The sequence below is a fragment of the Eutrigla gurnardus genome (assembly GCF_963514095.1).
Source record: "Eutrigla gurnardus genome assembly, chromosome: 4".
Taxonomy (NCBI): Eukaryota; Metazoa; Chordata; class Actinopteri; order Perciformes; family Triglidae; genus Eutrigla; species Eutrigla gurnardus.
Window position 1 is genome coordinate 21,998,520 of NC_139918.1, and position 22,274 is coordinate 22,020,793.

The window sequence follows — 22,274 nt, forward strand, 5'->3', positions numbered from 1 at the left end:
GGAAAGGTCACCGGAGCAAATACACACAGCAAATATCATGGAAACCATGGCGTTGGTTTTAACGATAAGTTGTTGCAAACAAAGCAGTCAAGAAGTGAAACACAATCCGGTGTTGGAGGCTTCCATCTCACCTGTTCTCCCACAGATCCCCAGGCGACCCAGACACTCCTTATGAGCCCCCAGCCCGCATTTTAGACAGAGATAACCCTGGTTAAAGATGCCCCTGGACACAATAAACCACATGGTATATCTCATGTATAGCAGTGCCCTTACGAGAAATACCTTGACATTTTGAATTTTTAGGCTTCTGTCACAGCTGAGATAAGGGGAAAAATGACATAGGAAATGTCCTTCAGCTTTCCAAAACCATAAAACTGATACTGCTGAAAACGGAGACCGCTAAAAGTCAGTGTTCCCTGGTTATTTCAATTAAACGCAGGACTAATAAGTCATGTCCGGGTAAATGAGAGGCTAAATCCACACAAAAAGTGCCCGAGGAAAACTCGATGTAGACTAAATGCCATGGTTATCATTTGATACATTAAATATGAAAAATACTGGAAAGTGTATTTTCCTGAGCACAGTGCAATAACACTATTCACCATTCAGGGACAGTATGTATTCACTCTGTCTCCTTCTTGGTCTACAAGGACATCAGGTTTACATAATTATCTAAAACAGTCTGTTCATAATGCATGAATATTACCTGAGCAAGAGGCGACAGAAACTACAGGAAGTGATCCTTTCAAAGGTGTGCATGATGAACTGGTGGGTGTTGTGGTTGGCTTTCTCTGGTCGGATATTTGATCTGAGACAAGGGGAAATAACAAAAGTGGTTAAATGAACTTTAAATGGAAACAATAGTCCACAGCGGCTCTACAGTGCTGTAGCCTACTAATGATAACTTCAGCTTGCTAACATGCTAAAGATGACAATGCTAACATGCTGATGATAGGCAGGTCTAATGCATTCCATGTTAAAAAGCTTGGTATGTGTTAGCACGCTAAAGTTTGCTAATTGATACTGACGCAAAGTAGAAGTTAATGGGAATGCTATTAGTTAAGTTATTGGACAAAGAAATCCTCTGGAGACCACGAGTCTAACATTTAAAGGCAACCCATCCAATATTTATGGAGATATTTCATAGACATAACTGGTGTAATTGCAGTGTGTCTTAGTAGTGGGAATAATTTTATTTCAATTTGCTCAATATACAAAACATTCTAAATTAATTCTTCAAAAACTGAAGAAAAAAAAACATATTTTGTGTCAAAAACCATCTTATTTATTTCCTCATTCCTGCTCGCTCTCTCTTCTTCTGGCTGAAGTAAAAGCTATTTCACTCCCAGTGCATAAATGAAGAGGGCAACATGCACAGCAGAAATAAGCAGCCTTTCTAGAACATGACACGTCTTTCTGCTCCTATGAGTGAGGCCGTCATCATGAGCCCACGTCCTCTTTACAGGAAGGATTCTGACTTTCAGAACGGATCCCTCCTCGCATCATTACCACAGAGGCACGCTATCAGACACCAACCCCGTATCTGTGAAAGAAAACGCTTCAGACTAGAAGGAAGAGGGAAATGGTTATTTCTTCTTTAAACTGTGGAAAAGACACACAAGGGCCTCATGGTCGTGTAGGTTTATGAACTCATGTAAACTCATTCCAGCTCAAGTTAGAGAGAGAGGAGCACTAAAAAAATGCACATTGATTAATATCGCGTTCACACTGTTTTTTTTTGTCAAGAACACAAAGCATTTGTTCAGTCAGAGTGTAATGTCAAAACAACACTGGATACTGAATCAACATAACAAAGGATGCAGACAGGATATCTTCCCTGAGAAAAAAAACCTCCCACTGTTACAAATAATACAAAACATAAACCTCCATAAAGCACTGATTTGAAGAACCATCAAGGCAGAGTGACTTCGTGGGAGTTTTGCAGCTTTTTGTAACAGTTGTGTGTGTGTGTGTGTGTGTGTGTGTGTGTGTGTGTGTGTGTGTGTGTGTGTGTGTGTGTGTGTGTGTGTGTTTGATTGCAGCAAAGACCTGATCAAACAGCACACATGAAAGAGTCAACACCTCTCTTGGCCTTGGAATAACATGCATGCAAACAAAGGCAAATAAGCACACACACACACACACACACACACACACACACACACACACACACACACACACAGTTAGTTCTTCCTGTGATACACACCCTGGCCTTTTGTGTCGGGTACAAACTGTCCCGACGGCAGCGTCCATGTGTCCGTGTACTTACATGGCCATTTCAAACTGTTCCAGCCACTTCTTCTTCAGTTCTCTGGTCTTAAAAAAGAGCTCAAAGCCGGTGAGCCCCTGATGGTGAGTCACGTAGAACCCGTAGCACCACTGTGGGGGTCAAGAAGAAGGTAACAGTCAGACATTGTCTCATGAATACGAATGATAACGTGCATAAGAAGGGAAACCATGGTTACATGTACATGATCATCTCACAACTTACACTTTAAATGGTGGGGCACACTTCTTTTTATTTATATAATAAATCTCAGATACCCACGGCAGGATGTTGTGATGTATTTGTAAGTTTGAGTGTAACTGGGGGTTACATAAATACGATGTTTCAAATAGAAGTGATGAAGTGTGATGTGGCTTTGATTTTTTTTTTTTTTAATATGTTAAAACTGGAAAGAAAGGAAAACCATGTGGAATTGCAGGCTGATGCAATGTTCTGATGTACCGCCATTAATACCATCATCAATAGTCATTGGCTTTACTTCATGTGTCTTTTGCCGAAATATTTGTTTGATTTTCTGGGATTTCGTGATTTGCTGTATGCCGGATGTTTTTTCAAAGAAATGCCGAAATGCCAAAATTCCAAAATCCAAACCTCGTATTTTGATAAAACGTAATATGAAGGCCTTTGTTGAACAGGGGTTCTTCCATGATTTATATAATTTTAACTGGGACCGTATTGAATTGATTGATGATGTAGAGACTGCATGGCAATTCTTCTCTGAGGGTTTCTCTTCCCTGCTTGATAAGCATGCTCCCTTCAGAAGATATAGGGTTAAGGGTAGGGATAATCCCTGGTTCACGCCTGATTTAGCCGATTTACTGCATCATAGAAATCTTGCCTGGGCTAAGGCCAGAAAGACTCAGTCTGAGGCTGATAAACTTATATTTAGGCAACTCAGAAATCGTTTTACCTTTCTTATCAAAAAAGCAAAGTCCAGTTTTTATCTCTCTACAATAACGAAAAATCTAAACGACCCTAAGAAATTTTGGAAAGTGATCAAATCTATCTCAGCCACTGATAATCATAGTGAACTCCCATCCTGTATTGCTAATGACGCTACCACTGTAACTGACAGGGCTACAATACTTGATTGTTTTAATAATCATTTTTCTGCCTCGGGTTCGTTATTTTCTAGGTCTTCTTCCACGATTGCTATGCCTGCCCTTAATCCTGTGTCCTCTGCCCTAGATGTTGGTAACACATCTCTAGGCCATATTTCTGCTGGTCAACCTTCCCTTGTTTTTAGGTTGTTCTCAGTGGAAGAGGTCCTTAGAGCTCTTCTCTCTCTTGACATTACTAAATCTGCAGGCCCAGATCACCTGGAACCATATTTTTTAAAGCTTGCAGCTGATTTTATTGCCAAGCCTCTTCAATATCTGTTTAACCTGTCTATCACTACGAATTGTATTCCTGAAATTTGGAAAGTTGCTTACGTCCTTCCCCTTTTGAAAGGGGGGGACCCTACTTGTTTGAATAATTATCGACCTATCTCCAAGTTGTCCATCCTGTCGAAGGTCCTTGAAGGTCTAGTAAATGACCAGTTGAAGGATTTCCTTCATACTTACAACATTCTCTCTCCATATCAATCCGGCTTCAGGAAACAACACAGCACAATTACGGCCACCCTCAAACTCACCAATGACATAATAGACTGGCTGGATCATAAGAAATTTTGCACAGCTCTTTTTGTTGACCTTTCTAAGGCCTTCGACACAGTCGATCATTCTATTCTGAAGCGACGACTGCTCAACATAGGTTTATCTGAGCAGGCCGTTGGTTGGTTTGATAATTATTTGTTAAATAGAAAACAATGTGTTCACTTTGAAGGCAGTTCATCCAATCTGCTAAATGTTTCTACCGGTGTGCCTCAGGGCTCAGTTCTGGGACCAATTTTGTTTGTTATTTATGTAAATACATTGGGCAGAAACATTCCAAATGCCAAATTTCATTTTTATGCTGATGACACGGTTATCTATTGTTGTGGCTCCACTCTTGCTGAGGCCCTTGGCAACTTACAGATTGCTTTTAACCTTGTGGAAAGTCAGCTCATTGAGCTAAGACTTGTCTTAAACGCTGTCAAAACTAAACTGATGATATTTTCTAATGGCAGGGAAGTACCTGTGTCTCCTCCCAGCATTTCGTCATTACAAGGTTGTGAGATTGAACTTCTGACCTGTTACAAGTATCTCGGCATTTTAATCGATGATCGGCTTTCTTTTATACCACATGTAGAAAACCTGGTAAAAAAAATTAAGACTGAAACTGGGATTCTTTTTCCGTCACAGATCTTGTTTTTCTTTTTCTACCAGGAAAAAGTTGGTTGCTGCCACTTTCCTCCCTGTACTTGATTATGGGGACCTCTTGTATATGTATGCCCCTGCAAACTGTCTGCGCTCTCTGGACACCGTGTATCATGGTGCCTTAAGGTTTGTCACTGGATGTAAAGCCCTCACTCACCACTGCACTTTATACGCCCGAGTTGAGTGGCCATCTCTGGCAGCACGCTGCCTTATACATTGGCATATTTTTATTTATAAAGTCATTTTGGGTCTGCTCCCCCTCTATTTATGTAATTATCTCTCCAAATCTCAAAGCAATTACCGCCTACGTTCAAATGAGTTTTATTTATTAAACGTGCCCAAAGTTAACACTGAACTTGGTAAGCACTGTTTTAAGTACGCTGCACCTGCTGCTTGGAATGCACTGCAGAAAACTCTAAAGCTAAAGGAGCTGATCAACCTTGGATCTTTGAAAACTCGTGTGAGAGAAATTGGAGCAGCTTCATACCGCACTTGTTCTTGTTTTAATGTGAATCCGAACTTTTAGTCCTGTTGCTTTTATCTTGTGTTGTATTTTATCTGTGTGTTTTGTGATTTCTGTGTCATGTATGTGTAGTAACTTTTCTGCTGCTGTCTTGGCCAGGCTTCCCTTGAAAAAGAGGCCATTGTGTCTCAATGGGACCGACCTGGTTAAATAAAGGCAAAATAAAAAAAATAATAAAAAAAAAAAAAAAAAAAAGCTTGTTTGCTTTGTTTTATTTTTATTACTTATTTTACTGTCTTATTTTGTCTTAAACATGTCCCAATAAATAAATAATTAAAATAAATAAATAAAATAGGTGCCATCAGGCTCACAGCTCAACCAGTTCAGGTTAATTATCATACAATTAAACCAGAGTAACCTGGACATTAACTGTGAAGTTAGAGTTAAAAACGCTAAAAAGCAGTAATCTGATGGACATGTACTGGGAAGTTACAGGTAACACTGCTAACTCACAGCAATATACTGGTATAACTACTGTGAGGTCATAAACAGGTGTCATTTCACAATCATTTACTGTAAAAAAAAATGATGCAGTAATTTGAAAGTGAAAGTAACAAGAAGCCAGTTACTGATTGGAAATACAGTCAAATATTTCACAATGTAGAGTTCTCCTCAAAGAGGACTTGAGCTGTGATGACACCTTATCTGCCATTCAAAACATTCAAATAGATCTTATATTTAGAAACACCAGAACAAGTTTTCAGCCAGAGTTGTTTCGAAAAGGTGTAAAATATAACACAGCGTCGTTAGGCCCGTCTTTCAACCGCTGGCTACCAAATATACCACTGCAGCACTTAACGCGTTAGTAAGCGCCTTACCCACGGGCTTATTAGGGAATGATTTTCAATCAATTCCCTGAACCTTTCAGCGTTTGCCACTCCATCTGTTGCAGCTTCTTGTGTCATATCTTATAACAGGAAGAAGTGGCAGGGTTTACCCGTCAGTGATTGGCCAGCCCTGCAGAGTCCTGAGTGTTTTAGAGCTCTGGCGAGTGTTAAATCATGGGTGACTGTGTGGGTGCTCAGTGGCACCACATTCATACTCTGAAGTTTCATTTAGCAGAAAATGATATATGGCTATGAGCAGCCTTGGAGGACTGCACACATTCATCACCTGTTATTAGCATCCCTGTCCAGCAGCCTGAGTGTGTGTGTGTGTGTGTGTGTGTGTGTGTGTGTGTGTGTGTGTGTGTGTGTGTTGAGGTGAATGTAGCTTATATAGCTTAAATGTAGTTACACAGTATGAGTCTGTGTGGGAATATCTGTCTTTTTCTGTGCTTTCTGTGTCACGTGGAAGTGTTCCCTTGTACAGCAAAAATGGAGAGCGGTTAATGGGTTCAATGTGATGGTGTATCGAAGCAAAATTACACTGTTTATGTTTATGACATAACATGTTTACTCCAAAACGCTTAGCGTAGAAATAATGCTCGAGACAACATTGAATAATGCCAACCACACACGTAATTATCCAAAACACATCAAGATCATGACCATCAATTCCAATCACTGCTATCCACATGTCACACACACACACATACACACATACACACACACACGACATGATTGCACAATAGAGCAAATTAAGATAATAATGGAGTCCCTCGGATAAAAAAAAAAAAAAACACAGAACCATCCCACTCTGGCAAGCTGTCAGTTTCACATTAGCAATCAGCAGCGGAGTGAGAAGACGCCATCTGTGGACATCAACAAGTCCCCTCCGCTACGATACGGCCCGCGAGCAAAGGCAGGAAATAGCATACTGTCCAAAGTGTGCGGGGGCGACTGACCCTCCACCAGAGAGGGAGAGAACATCAGTCTAGATTGCTCTCGTTAGGCATCCGCCATTTATTTTTGCAATAAAATCTGCAGCCAACGTTTCTGTACAGAAGTGTATTTTACTGATATGACAGAATACTAATATGCAATGCAGCACCTGTCTAATGAGTACGGTAATAAAGTATGTTGTGTTCGGCAGCCGCTGACCTTTTTGCCCTCCCTGTCGGTGGTGGGGTTGTTTGTGATCTTGAAGTTGTTGAGGTCAAGTATGTCCTTCATCTCGTAGTTGTCTCCTCTTCTCTTGCAAACGATGACGGCCACATCAAATAGAAAGATGTGTCTGTAAAAGGAAATACATAGCGGTATGTATGTACGTTTTAATAAAAGCGACATTTCATGTTTATTTTTCATGGTTTGTTTTTCCGGGACGATGACGTTGAAGGAGAACAAACCTGTCCTGTTTCCGTTTGTCCACGCTGGAGACGATGCGCACCTCTCCGTCACCTTTAGGTCGACCGAAGCTGATCAGAGGCTGATTCTAAAAGTAAAACAGGAGATGGGGTTAAAGGTCATATGCTAAAATGAAAATGTATTATGCATGAAATAAATGCATTTGAAATAAACGCATTTATGAGTCAAAAGCATAATAGTGGAATAGTTTAAATGTGTCACGAGGGACAAATCTACATCATTAACCGTCCTTTACTTTAAACATAACCCATAAAGCCAACGCAACGTATTTCCTTCCCGGTTCCAATCAGCTGATTAGTAACGGCAAACTCTCGTTATCGATGACATTCACTGTTGATTTTGTTCAATCGAGACGAGGGTGAAGGTCACGCTCACTCACTCATAACGACACTTTTTTTTTTTTTCGAACCTGCAACTGGTTCTGCCAACTGATATCCTCCTTCACCACCTCATCTCCTCCTGTTCCATCTTCTTATTATCACACTGGGTGATGGCTGCTCTTGCCTTATGTATGAGGTGTGTTCCATATAGTCCACCTTATATATGATACGCTTGGGATTTATGGGATATTCTACACTGAAACACGTGTTTGTGTCTTTCATAGAAATGTAAAAGCTGTTTGATTTGATATTTTAATGGTGGAAATCATTTATTTACTTGTTTTAGAGCTGCAACTAACATATGTGGATTATTAATTAATTGCTGATTATTTGCCAAATTAATTGTTTTCCGTGAAATGTGAGAAAATAACACTTCTCAAAGCCTAAGGCAACCTATTCAAATGTCTGTTTTTTGTCTGACTGGAAGTCTAAACTGAAATATGATTATTATGTCGTATGATAAATAAAAAAGGAACCAATCACATTTGAGCTGGAACCAGGAAATGCTGAAACCAAAGGAGACAACATGACTTCCTTATAATTTGCACCCATATAAAGTGGACACTATCAGCCGATAGTTGTAGAAAAAGGTCTTTGGTTTACCAGGTTTTCAATAGATCTCTGGTACTGGTCGATCTCCCTGAGAGTCTCATTATCTCTCTTCACCTCGTTGACGAACTGAGCCAGGTCCTGGGCAACACAGACACACACAGATATGCACACATGATGTTCTGTATGGCGTATTAAAAGGAATAGTTCTGTCATTATGCATATTTCTTCACTTTCTTATTGAGAGTTAGATGAGAGGATCAACACCACTGCCAACAAAGTGTGTAAAAAGGTGTAAAAAGGAGTTCCAGGGAATAGTCGAACGCAGAAAACCAGGTTGTTACACTTAATTTGTTTTTTACCTCACGTGATGGCAAACAAAGTTCTATCAATTCACACACACTTGGAGGAGAGAAAAATGTGTGATTTATGACTTATTCATTTTTTTTTTTCCGCAGAGCGACTGTGTCCACTAAGTCAACCTGCTATTTGGTAACAAGCTGAAATCACAATGATTACACCACATCTTCCACAAGCACTGCACTTACTTTCATGGCATCAAGAGCAATCTTCAAGTTGCTCTTGTCTGCAGCATCATGAGTGTGTTTGACCAGCTCCTGTTGGAGGAGGACAGAAAAGAAAGGACGCTCAAACACACAACATATTGCATACAGTAAGTAGTTTGGGTTATTGATTTCATTATAGATATTTTCTTAAAAGCCATCATTTGGTTTTTATAACAGAAAATGTTTTTTTTTATGCTCTAGTAATCAAAGAATAAAGCTAAATAGCCAGACATAGATAATTCAAAACGCCCTAGATCAAAAGATGGGTGATGGAATGAAACAAAGTGCATTCATTCAATGTACGATGTACTTTACTTGAGCATTTCCATCTTATGCTCTTACTTTGCAAGTTAAGCTTTAACTCACATGTGATCAGTAAGTAGAAATGGCTCCACCTCAACCAGCTAGAGCACGATAATGCTTTGTAACACATTAGTGATAATAATCCATTCCTATAATACAGAACAGTAAAACTCTTGTTTTTTCACAATGTGTTTTTGCTACTTTTGCTTTTAAGTAAAGGATATAAAAGCAACCACAAACAGCTAATTATCTTAAATTCATATTATTTTGCGGGTATAATTTTAGGCAAAGATTGGCACGTGTGCTTCAGTGGCATACATTTTTTATTACACTGAAAAATAAAGCTAGAAAGACTGATGAGTAGGATTTGTCCGTCTTTAGAAACGGGGAGCCATTGGGCTTACTCCAGGCACCGAGCCTTTGATATCAAATTAATAAATGCAAAAAGGAAAAGCCGCCTGCTTTCACTGAGTCCTCCTCGGGGCTCGATGGAACGACGAGTCAGCCTAAGTGGAATGTCGTGATCTCTTATGTAGACAGTTAGGATATGTCTGCCGTCTGGATGCGCAGAACAATCAACAAAACATGCATAAGCACATTTTCATGCAGCTGTATAGTGTCATACAACCTATGTCCTTTTAGGAAGAGGAGGAAAATCCTTCCATCTTCCACACACACACATGCATGGTATTTTTTGTTTGGTGTGTAACCTTTTGTATATTTGTATATAATATCTAATATTAAAGGTGGGCGTAATCACTTCCATTACCTCTCTAGTAACACTACAAATAGAGAGAGGGTGTATTCCTCCACAGTGCTACCGTGCTGCTTCCCTGATGAGGAGTATCCACTCTTCCTCCTCCCTTTCTATCTTTTTACCCACTTCCCAAAGTCTCTTCTCAGGGGTTGAGAACACCCAGGATCACCAGCATTTACCACGGAGACCTTTACCCTCCACAACAATTTAAAACCGCTCTCTAGTTATTGCCCTCTGCTGCCCTGCCAGCTATAGTCTGACCTCTGATTCATACGAACCAGGAGAGACGGTGTCACACAGTTAGCAGTCGGTAGTGAAATTGGAGGGGGTTTTTGAAATAGCTGTCTGATTTCTACGGGGAAGCAAGAGTGCAACAACGTTGTAAGATGTAGATACAATCCTGAGTAGTCAATAATCCATAATGATAATTTCACTCGGAAATCTATTTCACAATCAGGTGACGGACGCGCGAGGACATATTGATCTTCCCATTTAAAAACGTGTTATTGAGGCAGATATAAATGATGTTGCATCAGTCATTCGCTGTACTGTCTTTGACAGATGTGAGATACAAAGAGTCAATGCAAAACCTAAATGACTTGTCAATTTATTTCGGGGTTTTTTTTTCAATTTTAATCTGCTGAGGTGATGTGAAGGGTGGCAAAGTGATGGAGAATGTCGCCCTCAAGTGGCCACTTTTCCACTGACAGAACAACATCATCCACTGAATCAACTTGACACTCAATCATCAATGATGTTGAGAGGTCAATCTCAGACGAGTAAAACTTTTATTTATAGGAAAAAGGAAAAACGGGGCAATCTCATAAAATTGGCATGCATGTGATATATACATATATATATATATATATATATATAAATGCAAGTTTGAATGAATTAAACAACAAATCACAGCAATGTTGATGCTTATTATTGCTTCAACATCGACCCTTGTGTCCTGGAGGAAGCCAGCACGGCCCTAATGTTTCCAGTGGAGCTACCAATTCAAGGCAGTAGATGTATAAAGTAATAATGCAGGGAATAAATGAAGCACTATCCATAATCATTATAGTTATTCCACGTTCTTATATATGTATTTTTGCCTTATTAGACTGGCACATCTGTAACACAATGTATTAATTGTGAATTAAAGCAACATGTTAGTAACATATGAGCTTCCACTGCTCACTTTTAAGGCAACTGTTCAATTTGAATGATATAATTATGGTTTCCATTCATATCAGTGGTGAGTAAATGTCTATTTTAAGGCTACTTACGCATTCAGCTGGTCCACTATTACATGGCATGTTTTATTAGAATTATCCATCAGTAGCTGTGGCCCATTACAGCATCAGTACATTTGTGATGGACTTTGAGATTGTCTGTTGAAGGCACATTACCAACACCTGGTTTAACCTACACTGAAAAAAGTTTTTAGTTCAACCAATTAAAAATTTTTAGGGTAACAGTTCACATCTATATTGTATAAGTTGAGCCAATGAAAAAATAAAACTTGTCTCAAACTGTATTTTCTATGTCCATGGAAACTATATTTTAAGACTTGGCCAAAATCATATTTTCTTGTTAAAAGGAAGCCAATTAATTTAAATTTAATGTTTTATCTAAACAAAAATATATAGATTTTATCAAACAATTGTTTATCATTTAATAAATACAACTAAATAGAAATTATTTGTTTTATCCAATCAAAGAGATATATATTTTATCAAACAAATATTTATTATTTCAGAAATACAACTAAATAGAAATTATTTGCTTTATCCAATCAAAAATATATATATTTTATGAAACAAATATTTATCATTTAAAATATAAAACTAAATAGAAATTATTTGTTAATAAAAAAAATATACATCAATAATTCTAATGACACATTGATATCAATTAACTAACTTATTAAAATGATAAAACATGACATTTTACAGGGTATCTGCATGGTTGTAATTTAACACTTGAGAAATGGAATTCAAAAACAGTCAAAACCCTGATTTAAATTAACAGTGTTCCAAGTTACTAACGTTGGGATGCCAAATCTGGCTGAAATGTAAAATCGTCCTGATTTAACCACAGTGTACAATTGCAAGACATCAACGGTGGGATGCCAAACCTGGCTGAAGTGTAAAATCCTCCTGATTTAACCAAACAGTGTACAATCCCAAGACATTAACAGTGAGATGCCAAACCTGGCTGAAATGTAAAATCCGTCAGTCAAGTCTCAAGTCAGTCAGTCAGTCAGTCAGTCAAGTCTCAAGTCAGTCAGTCAAGTCTCAAGTTAGTCAGTCAAGTCTCAAGTTAGTCAGTCAGTCAAGTCTCAAGTCAGTCAGTCAAGTCTCAAGTTAGTCAGTCAAGTCTCAAGTTAGTCAGTCAGTCAAGTCTCAAGTTAGTCAGTCGTCAGTCAGTCAAGTCTCAAGTCAGTTGGTCAGTCAAGTCTCAAGTCAGTCAGTCAGTCAAGTCTCAAGTCAGTCAGTCAGCTCTCAAATTAGTCACACCACATATGTATGCCAGCTAGTCAGCTGCAAAAGCAAACACTACTACTGAATAATGCTACTTTACTTGCTACTGTTACGATGCAACTAAGCTGTACTGTATAGCTGGTCATAGAGCTTCTTGACCTTGGTGGTCATGCCTTTCGGGTCCAGCTCCATGAGGACTTTCTGGATATATTCAAATGTCTGTTTCAATGTCTTTGGATATTCCATATTGAGAACATAAAGGAGCCCCATGAGAATGGCGACAGCATTTGCGACAGACGGCAACTCGTTCACAACCTCTTGTCCCTCAAGTATAATGCCAATGTCTTTGGGTGCAGCTTGTGCATCTCTGATGATGTAGATTGCCATGGTTGCCCCCTGAAGAATGTGTTCAGCCTCTTCCTTCTCCGACACCTGGAAGAGAACAGAACGAACAGTAAAGAACATACAGTGCATTCGTAAAGTATTCAGACACCTTCACACCCCCCCCCCCCATATAGACTTAATTTTAAATGGATTCAATTAATTCATTTTTTTTATCATCAATCTAAACAATATCCCATCATGACAAAGCAAACTTTTTTTTTAACCCTTGTGCCGTCTTCGGGTCAAGGAAGGAGGAAGGGGGGAAGGGAGGAAAGAAGGAAGGAAGAAAGGGAGAAGAAGGAAGGGAGAAAAGAAGGAAAGGTAGGAAGGAATGGAGGTAGGAAGAAAAAAGTAGGAGAGAAGGAAAGGAGGAAGGAAGGGAGAAAAGAAGGAAGGAAGGGAAGAAGGAGAAAAAAATAAGGGAGTAGAGGAGGATGAAAAGAGGGTTGGAAAAGAGGAAGGGAAGAAGGAAGGAGAGAGCACAGCAGGAGGAATTTTGATCTGGGAGGACAACACAAGGGTTCATATTTACAAATTTGTGAAAAATTAAATATTAAAAACTGAAATATCTGATTGGGAACCCCGGAAGATTATGCAGTAGATGTGGATGGACCACTGAGTTTCTCCTGACTAATGTTTCAGATTTGAGTTTGAATAGAATGTACCCTGATTGTTGAATATACAGTGCATTCGTAAACACTCATATCAAGTGGACAGTCTTAGCTAGCATTACAACACCTGTACAGTAATCTTGCCTTACCAGGAATTCTTGGACCAGCTCATCCATTGATTCTCTCATGTTGATGATGAGACATTTGAGAGCGATCTCCCTCCTTGTACCGATATCAGTATCCTGCATGAAGACAGTGACAATGATTAATAATACTTGTTCAGTCCATCCATTCAATCAGTGTGAGTTGACAAAACATCTGTACATACCTTTTCTACAACTGGCAGGAGCTTTGTCTTCTCCCGAGTTGCTCCACCCTTCTTTCTGACAACCTGAATCAGTTCGAAGCACTTCTCGTCAAGTTTCTCCATGAACCTTGCTTCAAGGGGTATTGTGGTTACTCTGTGGAACTCTGCATTTATCTAGGGAACATACATATATACAGTATAGAGAGAGATGGATAAATGACATGTGCCTCAGGCAAAAGCATGTGATTTAGCTTTACATTCATTTGATTACATTATACATTTTGATCCATGTTATGAATAAAGCTAGTGTACCTCTTGGACTTCGAAGAGTGCTGGCCATCTCTCAATAATATCCTCCAAAGATGCTTTCTTGTTGACAATTTCTTGCCTCCGAAATGCGAACGTCTGAGCCATCTTCTCTCTTATTGTTTTGCCATTGTTCCTTTTCTTTACTTCAGCCAAAAGGGCTATTCTCTCTTGCTCCATGGACTCAGGGGTCTCGCCATGAGGTAGAGATGGGTAATGGTTAGACTCGGCTCTCCTGGGTTTTTTTATGTTCTTTGCTGGGTGGGCGTCGGTGGGGGATTTTCTTTTGACAGAATTCACAGTCAGCTCGTCAGATGATGAACTGTGTGATTTTAGGTATGTGCGATAGTTATACATCTTCGTCTTGAGCCTCTGTTTCCATCCGTAACTGTGGTTGAAGGACCCTGGTTCTTTCAGACAGGGGTGTGTCTGTGTGAGCGCCTGTGCCACTTCACTCAAGTCTGCATCACTAGGATAGGATCTGTACGAATAGACTTTGTCAGCGAGTCTTTCAAGTATGTCGGAAATCATTTTAGAGCTGGGAGTCAGTCTAACCTGGTTTCTCTGATACTCTGCATTTCCAGCCTCAAGTTGAGATTCTGTGGAAAGTGAGAAGGTAGGGATGATGAACACCTTGGGCCACTGCTCCTTTCTGAAGGTGTCCGAGGAAGCGTCGCTTACAGGTAATGTAACATCTGAGCATGCAGATGAAGAGATACTTGCATCATCTTGGCTGTGAACATTGGCCTCATTCACAGAGAAAACTGGCTCAAAGACTAATGTCACAGGGGGGGGTTGAACAACCTTCAAAGTGGCAAGATCCTTGAGGTCTGAAGTTTTAGTTAAGTTAACCCAACTGCCAAAGTCAGCATCGTAGTACTGAAGCCGTATTTCATTAGTTAGACCAGAAATATTCTTTATTTCTTCGATGACTTCGTCAACGGAGCCAGGGATGCCATTCGGAAGCTCCAGCTTGATGCGACTGTCCTCTTCTAAAATCACCAGGAGCCGTGTGACACTCGCCATGTCTAGAGATCCTGTGAGTGGGAGGGAAAGAGAGGGAGAGACACCTTAGGTACCCCTTAACCCCATACCAGATTGACAAATTAAACAAACAAAGAAATAGGTATAACTAAATTATTGACACTTAAAATTAAGACATTAGGCTTTCATTTCAACTAAAATTCTCATTTAAGGGAGAATTCCGGTCATTTTCCAAATAAAGCTCTAGGTTCCCGAGTGCTACCATAGGAAAAGACCTGAAAAAAATATGTGCAGCCACGATCGAGCTCCCCTGCTACCTAGCTGCACATCATTGTAGCTAAACAGCGAAGTAGTGATGTGCGGATCAATACTGAAATATCGATACCTCCGATACCAGATCTTTATGCTCTAAAATCGATTCTCAAATCCAAATATCGATACTTTAGTCATTTGAGGTTAAGTATATCATTAACAGGAACACAGTGGAAAGTAACTCAACTATTGAGATCTTGTCTAAATGATCCGCGGTTGGTGGGAACTACTTTTTCTTCCACCTGGGTAAGTGCGTAATGCAGTGGCGCGCTTCCTCAGTCAGTAATGTCTCAGTCTGTGTAGACACAATGGCCGAGTGTAAACGGAGTTATGTGTGGATCTTTTTCAGGTTTGTGATGTTTGTGGACAAACAAGGAGTTGTGGCAACTTTTTTTTTGTGTTTGAAACACCATTTTCACATATTTTGTATGATTGTGTACTATGTTTGGTTTTTCTGTTTTCTCGGCTATATTACACATGCTTTGTAACATCCACCAGTTCCTTACCACACAACACTGAGTGTGGACAAACTCTGTTAATAAGAGAGCAGTGCTACGTGTGTGTTTCTGTAACGTACCTCTGTTTAGTCTTGCTTCCAGGGTAGACCTTACTAGTCGACTGTCGAGCTCCGGACTGTTTCCATATCAGCAAAGACAATGATGTGGAAACAGTCCTGAGCTCGACAGTCGACTAGAAAGGTCTACCCTGGAAACTAGAGTAAACAGCAGTACTTGACCGTACGTGACAGAAACACACATGTAACACTGCTCTCTCATAGTAACAGAGTTTATGCACACTCAGTGTTGTGTGGTAAGGAACTGGTGGATGTTGCAAAGCATGTGTAGTGATATTTTGAGCATAATAGAGGCCAAAGTCGTGGTTAAGAGAACTTCCCCTATCACTTTGCTGTTTAGCTACAATGTTACGCAGCTAGGTAGCCGGAATCTCGGTTGCCGCTGCGGTCTTTTCCTATGGAAGCACTTGGGGACCTATAGCTGTAGAGCTTTATTTGGAAAATGACCGGAACATCATAATGTCTAACTTGCGTTATGATTCAGTGTGATATGTATTGAAGTAGCCTAGTAGTTGTATCAACGTCTGCATGTAATCAACAACTGACTGTCAGATCAATATAGGAAGAACAATTCAAAAACATTTCGACAATATTTATTGTCAGTTTTATACAGATAATATAACAGATAATGAAGATATGTATTATTTAAGGAGGTTCAACTGACTCATCTGAAACTAATCTTTTCATGGAAAAGAAGGGCTGCATTTAAATTCAAAATGGTGAAAATAAATATAATAATAATCTTAAAATAAAGATAAAATATATACTTCATTTTTGAAAAATTAAATAAAGTATAGCAGCAGCTTGAGTTTCCCCTTTTTCTTTGTGAATGTTTTAACAGTCTCAACCAATTTCAAAAGCAGATATCTCAACATATTTTAACAATTGAACAGTTTTAGCTTCTCTTTCTTTCCCTCTTTTATCCAACTCCCCCACTTTCTGTTGTTCAGTGAGAGAACTGAGCTCTAGCTTTTCCTGCCAGGAGTTTAAATCCCGCTGTCTTTCTCACTCTTCTCCCGCTGTCTTTCTCACTCTTATCTGACTTCTTTCTCTATCATCTCTCGCATGATCTCTCACTGTCTGTGAGCCAGGCAGGCAGCGCCGGGAATGCACAGATTTGATTGGCTGAGTAGCTCACGTGGGATGGCTTAACTCGAATGCAATTGGTCAGTGGATTTCCTGATTCGCTAAACCAGTACCGTAAAGTCTAGAAACGCTGCGCCGGTCAAAATAGAAGCGCCCCGTCAAAATTTAAAATACTTGAATAATTTATTGACGGGTCCGTATAGGACGGCGTCTGGGTCCGGATCCGGACCGCGGTCCGCCTGTTAGTGACCCCCGTGCTAGACCATTCACCCAGCAGCTGATTAGCGATCGCGCGATAATACATAGATTTGTGTGAAAATGTGTTGTGAAAATATGTGCCGATTTACAAACGTCCTACGAGTATTTAGAAATACACTGCAATAAAACCGCATACCACTGTCAAATAAACCACATATTAAATGAGTTTCACTTATATTCCCTTTTAATTAACGTCGAGGTCACGTTAGCTACACTAGGCTAGCTAGCAAGCTACATTTAGTTAGCACCTACCAGAGAAATAGCCAGTGACAAACAGAAATAACAGCATTAAAAACAGCAGCATATGATCATTGTTGTTTTCACTTACCAGAATATAATCCGTAAAATGTGAATATGATGCTATCAGTCTCTCTCTCTGGCGTAGGAACAGGTCCAGGTCGGTTGATGCCGCGTGGTCTCTGCTCAAGTTTAGTTTTTTTTAAGTGCGAATGCGCATGTGCGGCGAACCTATGCGTAATCCTAAAATTATGCATTTGTCAAAACAGAAATCTCTTGGTTTGAGCTCTTTGCAAAATTGAATGTAAAAATATTTATTTTAAACAATTTAATAAATGAAAAATTATTAATTGGAAAAATAAAACAAATAATATTAAACTGCATGGAAGGACAATTATAAATTGGATGAAGTACAGCTCGAAAACATTTTTACAGTGTAATCACACCTCTAACCTCGCTTAGTCAACGTGAAAGGTATGAATGAATTCTTAATTCTGCTCTTGTGAAGCAGCCCCGAGGTGATTTCAGTGATTAACACCAGAGAGGGAAGATCTCTCAAATAAACTGAGCACACTCTGAAGACACTCCTGCTATAAATGAGTGGAATCAGACCTCGCCTGACTGTACCTGAAGAAGTAGGTGGTATTTGAGGACTCTCTGCATCGGGACGACCAGCAGGTCCCTCAGTGTAAACTTCCCGTTGTTGGCTCTCTTTGAGCACTCCTGCAACAAACACAAGACTCACATTTAGAACAGCATGAGCAACGGTGCATCATCGGGCTTGGGTGTTACTGAGACGGGTCAACGAAGAGACAAAACAATGAGTATCTGTGCATGTTTTGTCCCAAATCAGGTTAAACTGGGCATGGAATTTCTTTTGTTTCTATCGATTCTGTTATAAGACATGCACCAAGCTCACAGTTTAGAAAGAAATAGCATACTGCCCATTTTAAACCCAATTTTATTCATCATTAACATAACATTCACTTTTATTTCAAATCAGCTTTTCTAATGAATTTATACTATGTATATATAATCTAATGTAATATTTCTGTAGTGCACAAAATAAACACTAGAGGCCGCTGGAAACTGCATCTGTGTGTACATTCATTCATGTGTTATGAGGGTTCTCACCTCCAGCTTTAGACGAACATCCTCTTTCTCTTTGCAAATGAGATCTAAAACAGCGATAGCGATCTCCACCTGACTGCAGTACATCCCGTAGATGAGAAGTCTACCATTCACAAGAGAGACAGCGATTTGGAGAAGTTCTTTTTTTAGTACTTTCAGTTTGACCCGGAATTTTATAGAGTTCTGAGAATCGAACAAACTGCACGAAGCTTCTCCCACGCATAGTGACATGAAGATGCTTAATTCAATTTAGGGATAGTTTCAACTTAAACGCTTTAATTGCAACATGTCAATAAATGTAAATGAATGTATTAATACCTCTCTTTGTAGCTGATGAAAATCTGGTAGAGATTTAAGGCATTTTTGTTTAAGATCGAGTCCTGCACGTCAACATTCAGGCTCTTGTGAACTTTCACCAGGTCCTGCGTGAGAGAAAAGAGAACATCGGGATCTGGATGGAAACTTTTCTCAACGTCTTTGAGAAGAAGGGAAACTTGAGGGAACTTACTGGAATGTTGACAAAAACTTTGTTGATTTCAGCCGCTGAGAAAAATCTCCTCAGAGGGTTCAGGAAATACTGAGGAAGGAAACAATCGCAACACCTGAATGAAACATCAGCTCCTCCCCTCAAACTTTCACTCACTGATTAGTTAACTGGAACCGAGAAACATTACAGAAGTCATTTGAAATAATGATAACAGCTGGGGTGCATACATATCGAAACTAATAACAGACATCAAATTAGACGCAAGATAAGATGCCAACTAGGAATTTCCCTGAAAATCCCCTTTTTAATAACATTTAAAAATCATTTGTCTTATTTGCTGATTTATTCTCTCTAAAAGAAGTTTGATGGCGTAAAATCAGTCTGTGATATCTCTCAACTTTGCCCACTGATTATGAATCAACTGTTGTAGAAAAAGCATGTTTTTCATGCAACAACATTTCTGATCTCAGAGCTTCATAGACGTGTAGGAAGTTTATGAACCTTCTCGATGGATTCCAGGGTCTCTGTGTATTTCTCCTCCGTCTGTTTGATCTCTGAGAGGCAGCAGCTCCGGACATCCACCTCTGCCTGCTTCTAGAAAGACGCACACCTCAGTGAAAAATGTCACTTCAACATTATTGTCTTCCGTGTGTGTAATAATTGTAATAAAAGGTTAATTTTCGAGTGTATCAGCCACTCTAGGCCTACCATAATTATAAATATTTACATGGTATTTATATATATATATGCATTTGTAAGTAAAGGGTTATTGTTTGCTTCAATACATAATAGAACCATTATGCAAAATTATTGTGTGTATTACCACTGAACTGTCTAAATGTATGATACTATGGCTAATTAATCACAGGTACATTTGGAAGAAAATAAGATGGTTTGTACATTTTCAGTTATTTGGTCTTTATACCTTTAATTCTTTTTTACTCTGACATTTGAATTATTAAAAAAAGTTTTCCTAAAAATAACAAAGTATAAACTGATACCAAAACAATCCCTCTCAATCCCCCCTTCCAGCCCACTGGCAGTGTGAGGTGGTCTCTGTCTGTGTTTTTTTTTCCCTCTCTGCTGTGATCTGGGGGATGATACTGGGCATCAACAAATAGCCTTTGGGCGCCACATGGGTGTCTAACGGCCAGCCAATCGCGGCACACATTGCTGCGCTTTAATGGGCTTCAGTGTTTCGCTGCCCTTCGTCTCTCCTTTCTGCTGTGTGGAGAATGCTGCTGTGTGACAGTTTAACGGAGTGCAGCCAAACCCACAAAGAAAGACAGACGGGCCGCAGCGACAGGATGAAGTCGGCCGCATGCATTCAAAGCACACTTGACAAGTAATGGCAAGGTCTAAACTGTAAGTAACAATGGACCAAGAATAGATCCCTGTGGTGCTCAGAGATAACCAAATCAGTACCTTTACTCAACGACAGTGATTGAGTACAGTTTTGACTATTTCTATTTCTACTGGAACCGAGTATCCAGCTTCATACTTATTTCTTTAAAAGTGTACTAATATATATATAAAATAAATATAATTTTAAATGCACTTTCACGCATACAAGTATTTTTACATTAACGTATTTGTACTTTTAAGGAAGGAGTCTCCACACTTGTGTTAAAGAAGAGGATTTCATCCCCTTAAGTTTGACATTTTATCAATTCCAACAATGTCCATTCCCTGAAGTGTGTGTGTGTGTGTGTGTGTGTGTGTGTGTGTGTGTGTGTGTGTGTGTGTGTGTGTGTGTGTGTGTGTGTGTGTGTGTGTGTGTGTGTGTGTGTGTGTAGGTGACTCATCGTGGTACCATAGGCGGATGCTGCTCGGTCCTCATGAGGTCTTCGTAGATCTCTCCACCTGCGTAGTCTTCTTCCAGCCCATAGACCGCTGCATACAATTCATCCTCATCGTCGGGGGCATTCTCACTATCACACACACACACACACACACACACACACACACACACACACACACACACACACACACACACACACACACACACACACACACACACACACACACACACACACAGACAAACGTGTTAATTATTAGTCACAAATCACTTCTTGCTTTATGAAAAAGCAGTGGCCAACAATTTGTGGATAATGGAAACGACAATATGTCAAATGTCATGTTAAACAGTAAGAAATATATACAGATATAAATAAAAAGGCAACATACTTTGTACAGCATATAAATGACTACAAATTGTTTTCTATTATAAAAACGATAAAGTATGTAGTGATGTAGTAATAATACATGAAGAATCAAGACTTGGGCTCCTCTTTTTAATCATTAGTATCTCATCATGCATGTCTTAGATAATGAAAGGCATAAAGCACAATTTAAAGAAAACATGCTTTCAATTAAACTCTAATGTGACGTTAATAGAAATAGAATAATAGAATATCTTACATATTCTACACATGGTTTTCCTTAATCATCTCTATCTGTCGATCAACTGTGATTGATGTCTGTAGTACTCAAATACTCAAAAACATGCAGCATTACTCATTCGTTCCCTCTGACAGTAACAGAGAAACGGAGCCTTTTACCAAAGCATGTGTGTGTGTCCGGACCCCTGGGATCATTGATAATGAGCAGAGCTGGTTCTGCTACTGAGCGAAAATAATCATGTTCTATCAACGGCAGTAATGGTGCCGCAGAGAGGAGCCTCATACATACTCAAGCAAGTCTTCCAGATTGTTGTAAATGTCCTCGTCTTTTAGGCTTTCCTCCGTTGGAAACGGCCTGGAAATGACAGCAGAGCAGTGTGAGGTGTTAAACAGAAAAATCACTGTGAAGAAAATATGATCAATGAGAAAATTTGCAAGAAACTAACTTCTGATGTATTCAAATGCATTAAACTATCATAAAAGATTTAATATGCTTTTGCTTACAGCAGAAAGTGATACAAATTGGACACGTCTACTAATAGGGGCCATGAGACACATTTAATTGAGATGGAGATCTGCAACTCCTCCATTCTCACATTCAGATAATGCTGACAAATTATTAAAGATGGCAAAATAAATAAATAAATAAAAATACTAACCACATTAAAACAATAAAAACACCCTCATTTATTTACTCGTAGCATATACCGTCTTTAATTGCTTTTCCTCTGATATTTTAACTATTACACATCTCATTATGATGTATTGCCATTGTTTGTGGTCGTGCGATGTATATAAGGATAGATAAGAAGA

General features: G+C 39.4%; 2 protein-coding genes across 5 annotated transcripts in view; both read right to left on the reverse strand.

Annotated features, from left to right (window-relative positions):
- Positions 1–22,274, reverse strand: part of LOC311013033 (guanine nucleotide exchange factor VAV3-like) — a 48,448-nt gene that overhangs the window by 17,943 nt on the left and 8,231 nt on the right. For both annotated transcript variants that reach the window (XM_084008899.1, XM_084008900.1), the window contains exons 4-17: positions 21,751–21,816; positions 20,873–20,990; positions 19,561–19,653; positions 19,081–19,149; positions 18,891–18,994; positions 18,576–18,675; positions 18,069–18,164; positions 8,834–8,902; positions 8,340–8,426; positions 7,338–7,423; positions 7,093–7,225; positions 2,270–2,379; positions 707–808; positions 132–223 (exon numbers count right to left, since the gene is read on the reverse strand). In XM_084008899.1, the coding sequence (XP_083865025.1) occupies positions 132–223; positions 707–808; positions 2,270–2,379; positions 7,093–7,225; positions 7,338–7,423; positions 8,340–8,426; positions 8,834–8,902; positions 18,069–18,164; positions 18,576–18,675; positions 18,891–18,994; positions 19,081–19,149; positions 19,561–19,653; positions 20,873–20,990; positions 21,751–21,816 (1,325 nt within the window). The remainder of the gene's footprint in view (positions 1–131; positions 224–706; positions 809–2,269; positions 2,380–7,092; positions 7,226–7,337; positions 7,424–8,339; positions 8,427–8,833; positions 8,903–18,068; positions 18,165–18,575; positions 18,676–18,890; positions 18,995–19,080; positions 19,150–19,560; positions 19,654–20,872; positions 20,991–21,750; positions 21,817–22,274) is intronic.
- On the reverse strand, positions 11,702–18,052 carry LOC311013034 (uncharacterized protein). 3 transcript variants are annotated; one of them, XM_084008901.1, is made up of 5 exons: positions 17,533–18,052; positions 13,997–15,027; positions 13,706–13,858; positions 13,527–13,619; positions 11,702–12,814 (listed from the first exon to the last, which is right to left on the reverse strand). In XM_084008901.1, exons 1-5 carry the CDS (start codon positions 17,696–17,698, stop codon positions 12,503–12,505), a joined length of 1,755 nt encoding a protein of 584 aa, XP_083865027.1. In that variant the 5' UTR covers positions 17,699–18,052; the 3' UTR covers positions 11,702–12,502. The 3 variants fall into 3 exon arrangements, with proteins under 3 accessions (XP_083865027.1, XP_083865029.1, XP_083865028.1); XM_084008903.1 differs by lacking the exon at positions 17,533–18,052 and having other exon boundaries at positions 13,997–14,471; positions 14,546–14,700; XM_084008902.1 differs by having other exon boundaries at positions 13,997–18,052.

Bases quoted from the DNA above. Each gene is read 5' to 3' on its own strand.
- LOC311013034 (XM_084008901.1), bottom strand. From the start codon at position 17,698: ATGCATAATTTTAGGATTACGCATAGGTTCGCCGCACATGCGCATTCG. The intron at 15,028-17,532 runs GTAAGTGAAAAC...TCCCACTCACAG, and splicing joins ATTTTACGGATTATATTCTG to GATCTCTAGACATGGCGAGT. The intron at 12,815-13,526 runs GTAAGGCAAGAT...GTTCTCTTCCAG, and splicing joins AGCTGGTCCAAGAATTCCTG to GTGTCGGAGAAGGAAGAGGC.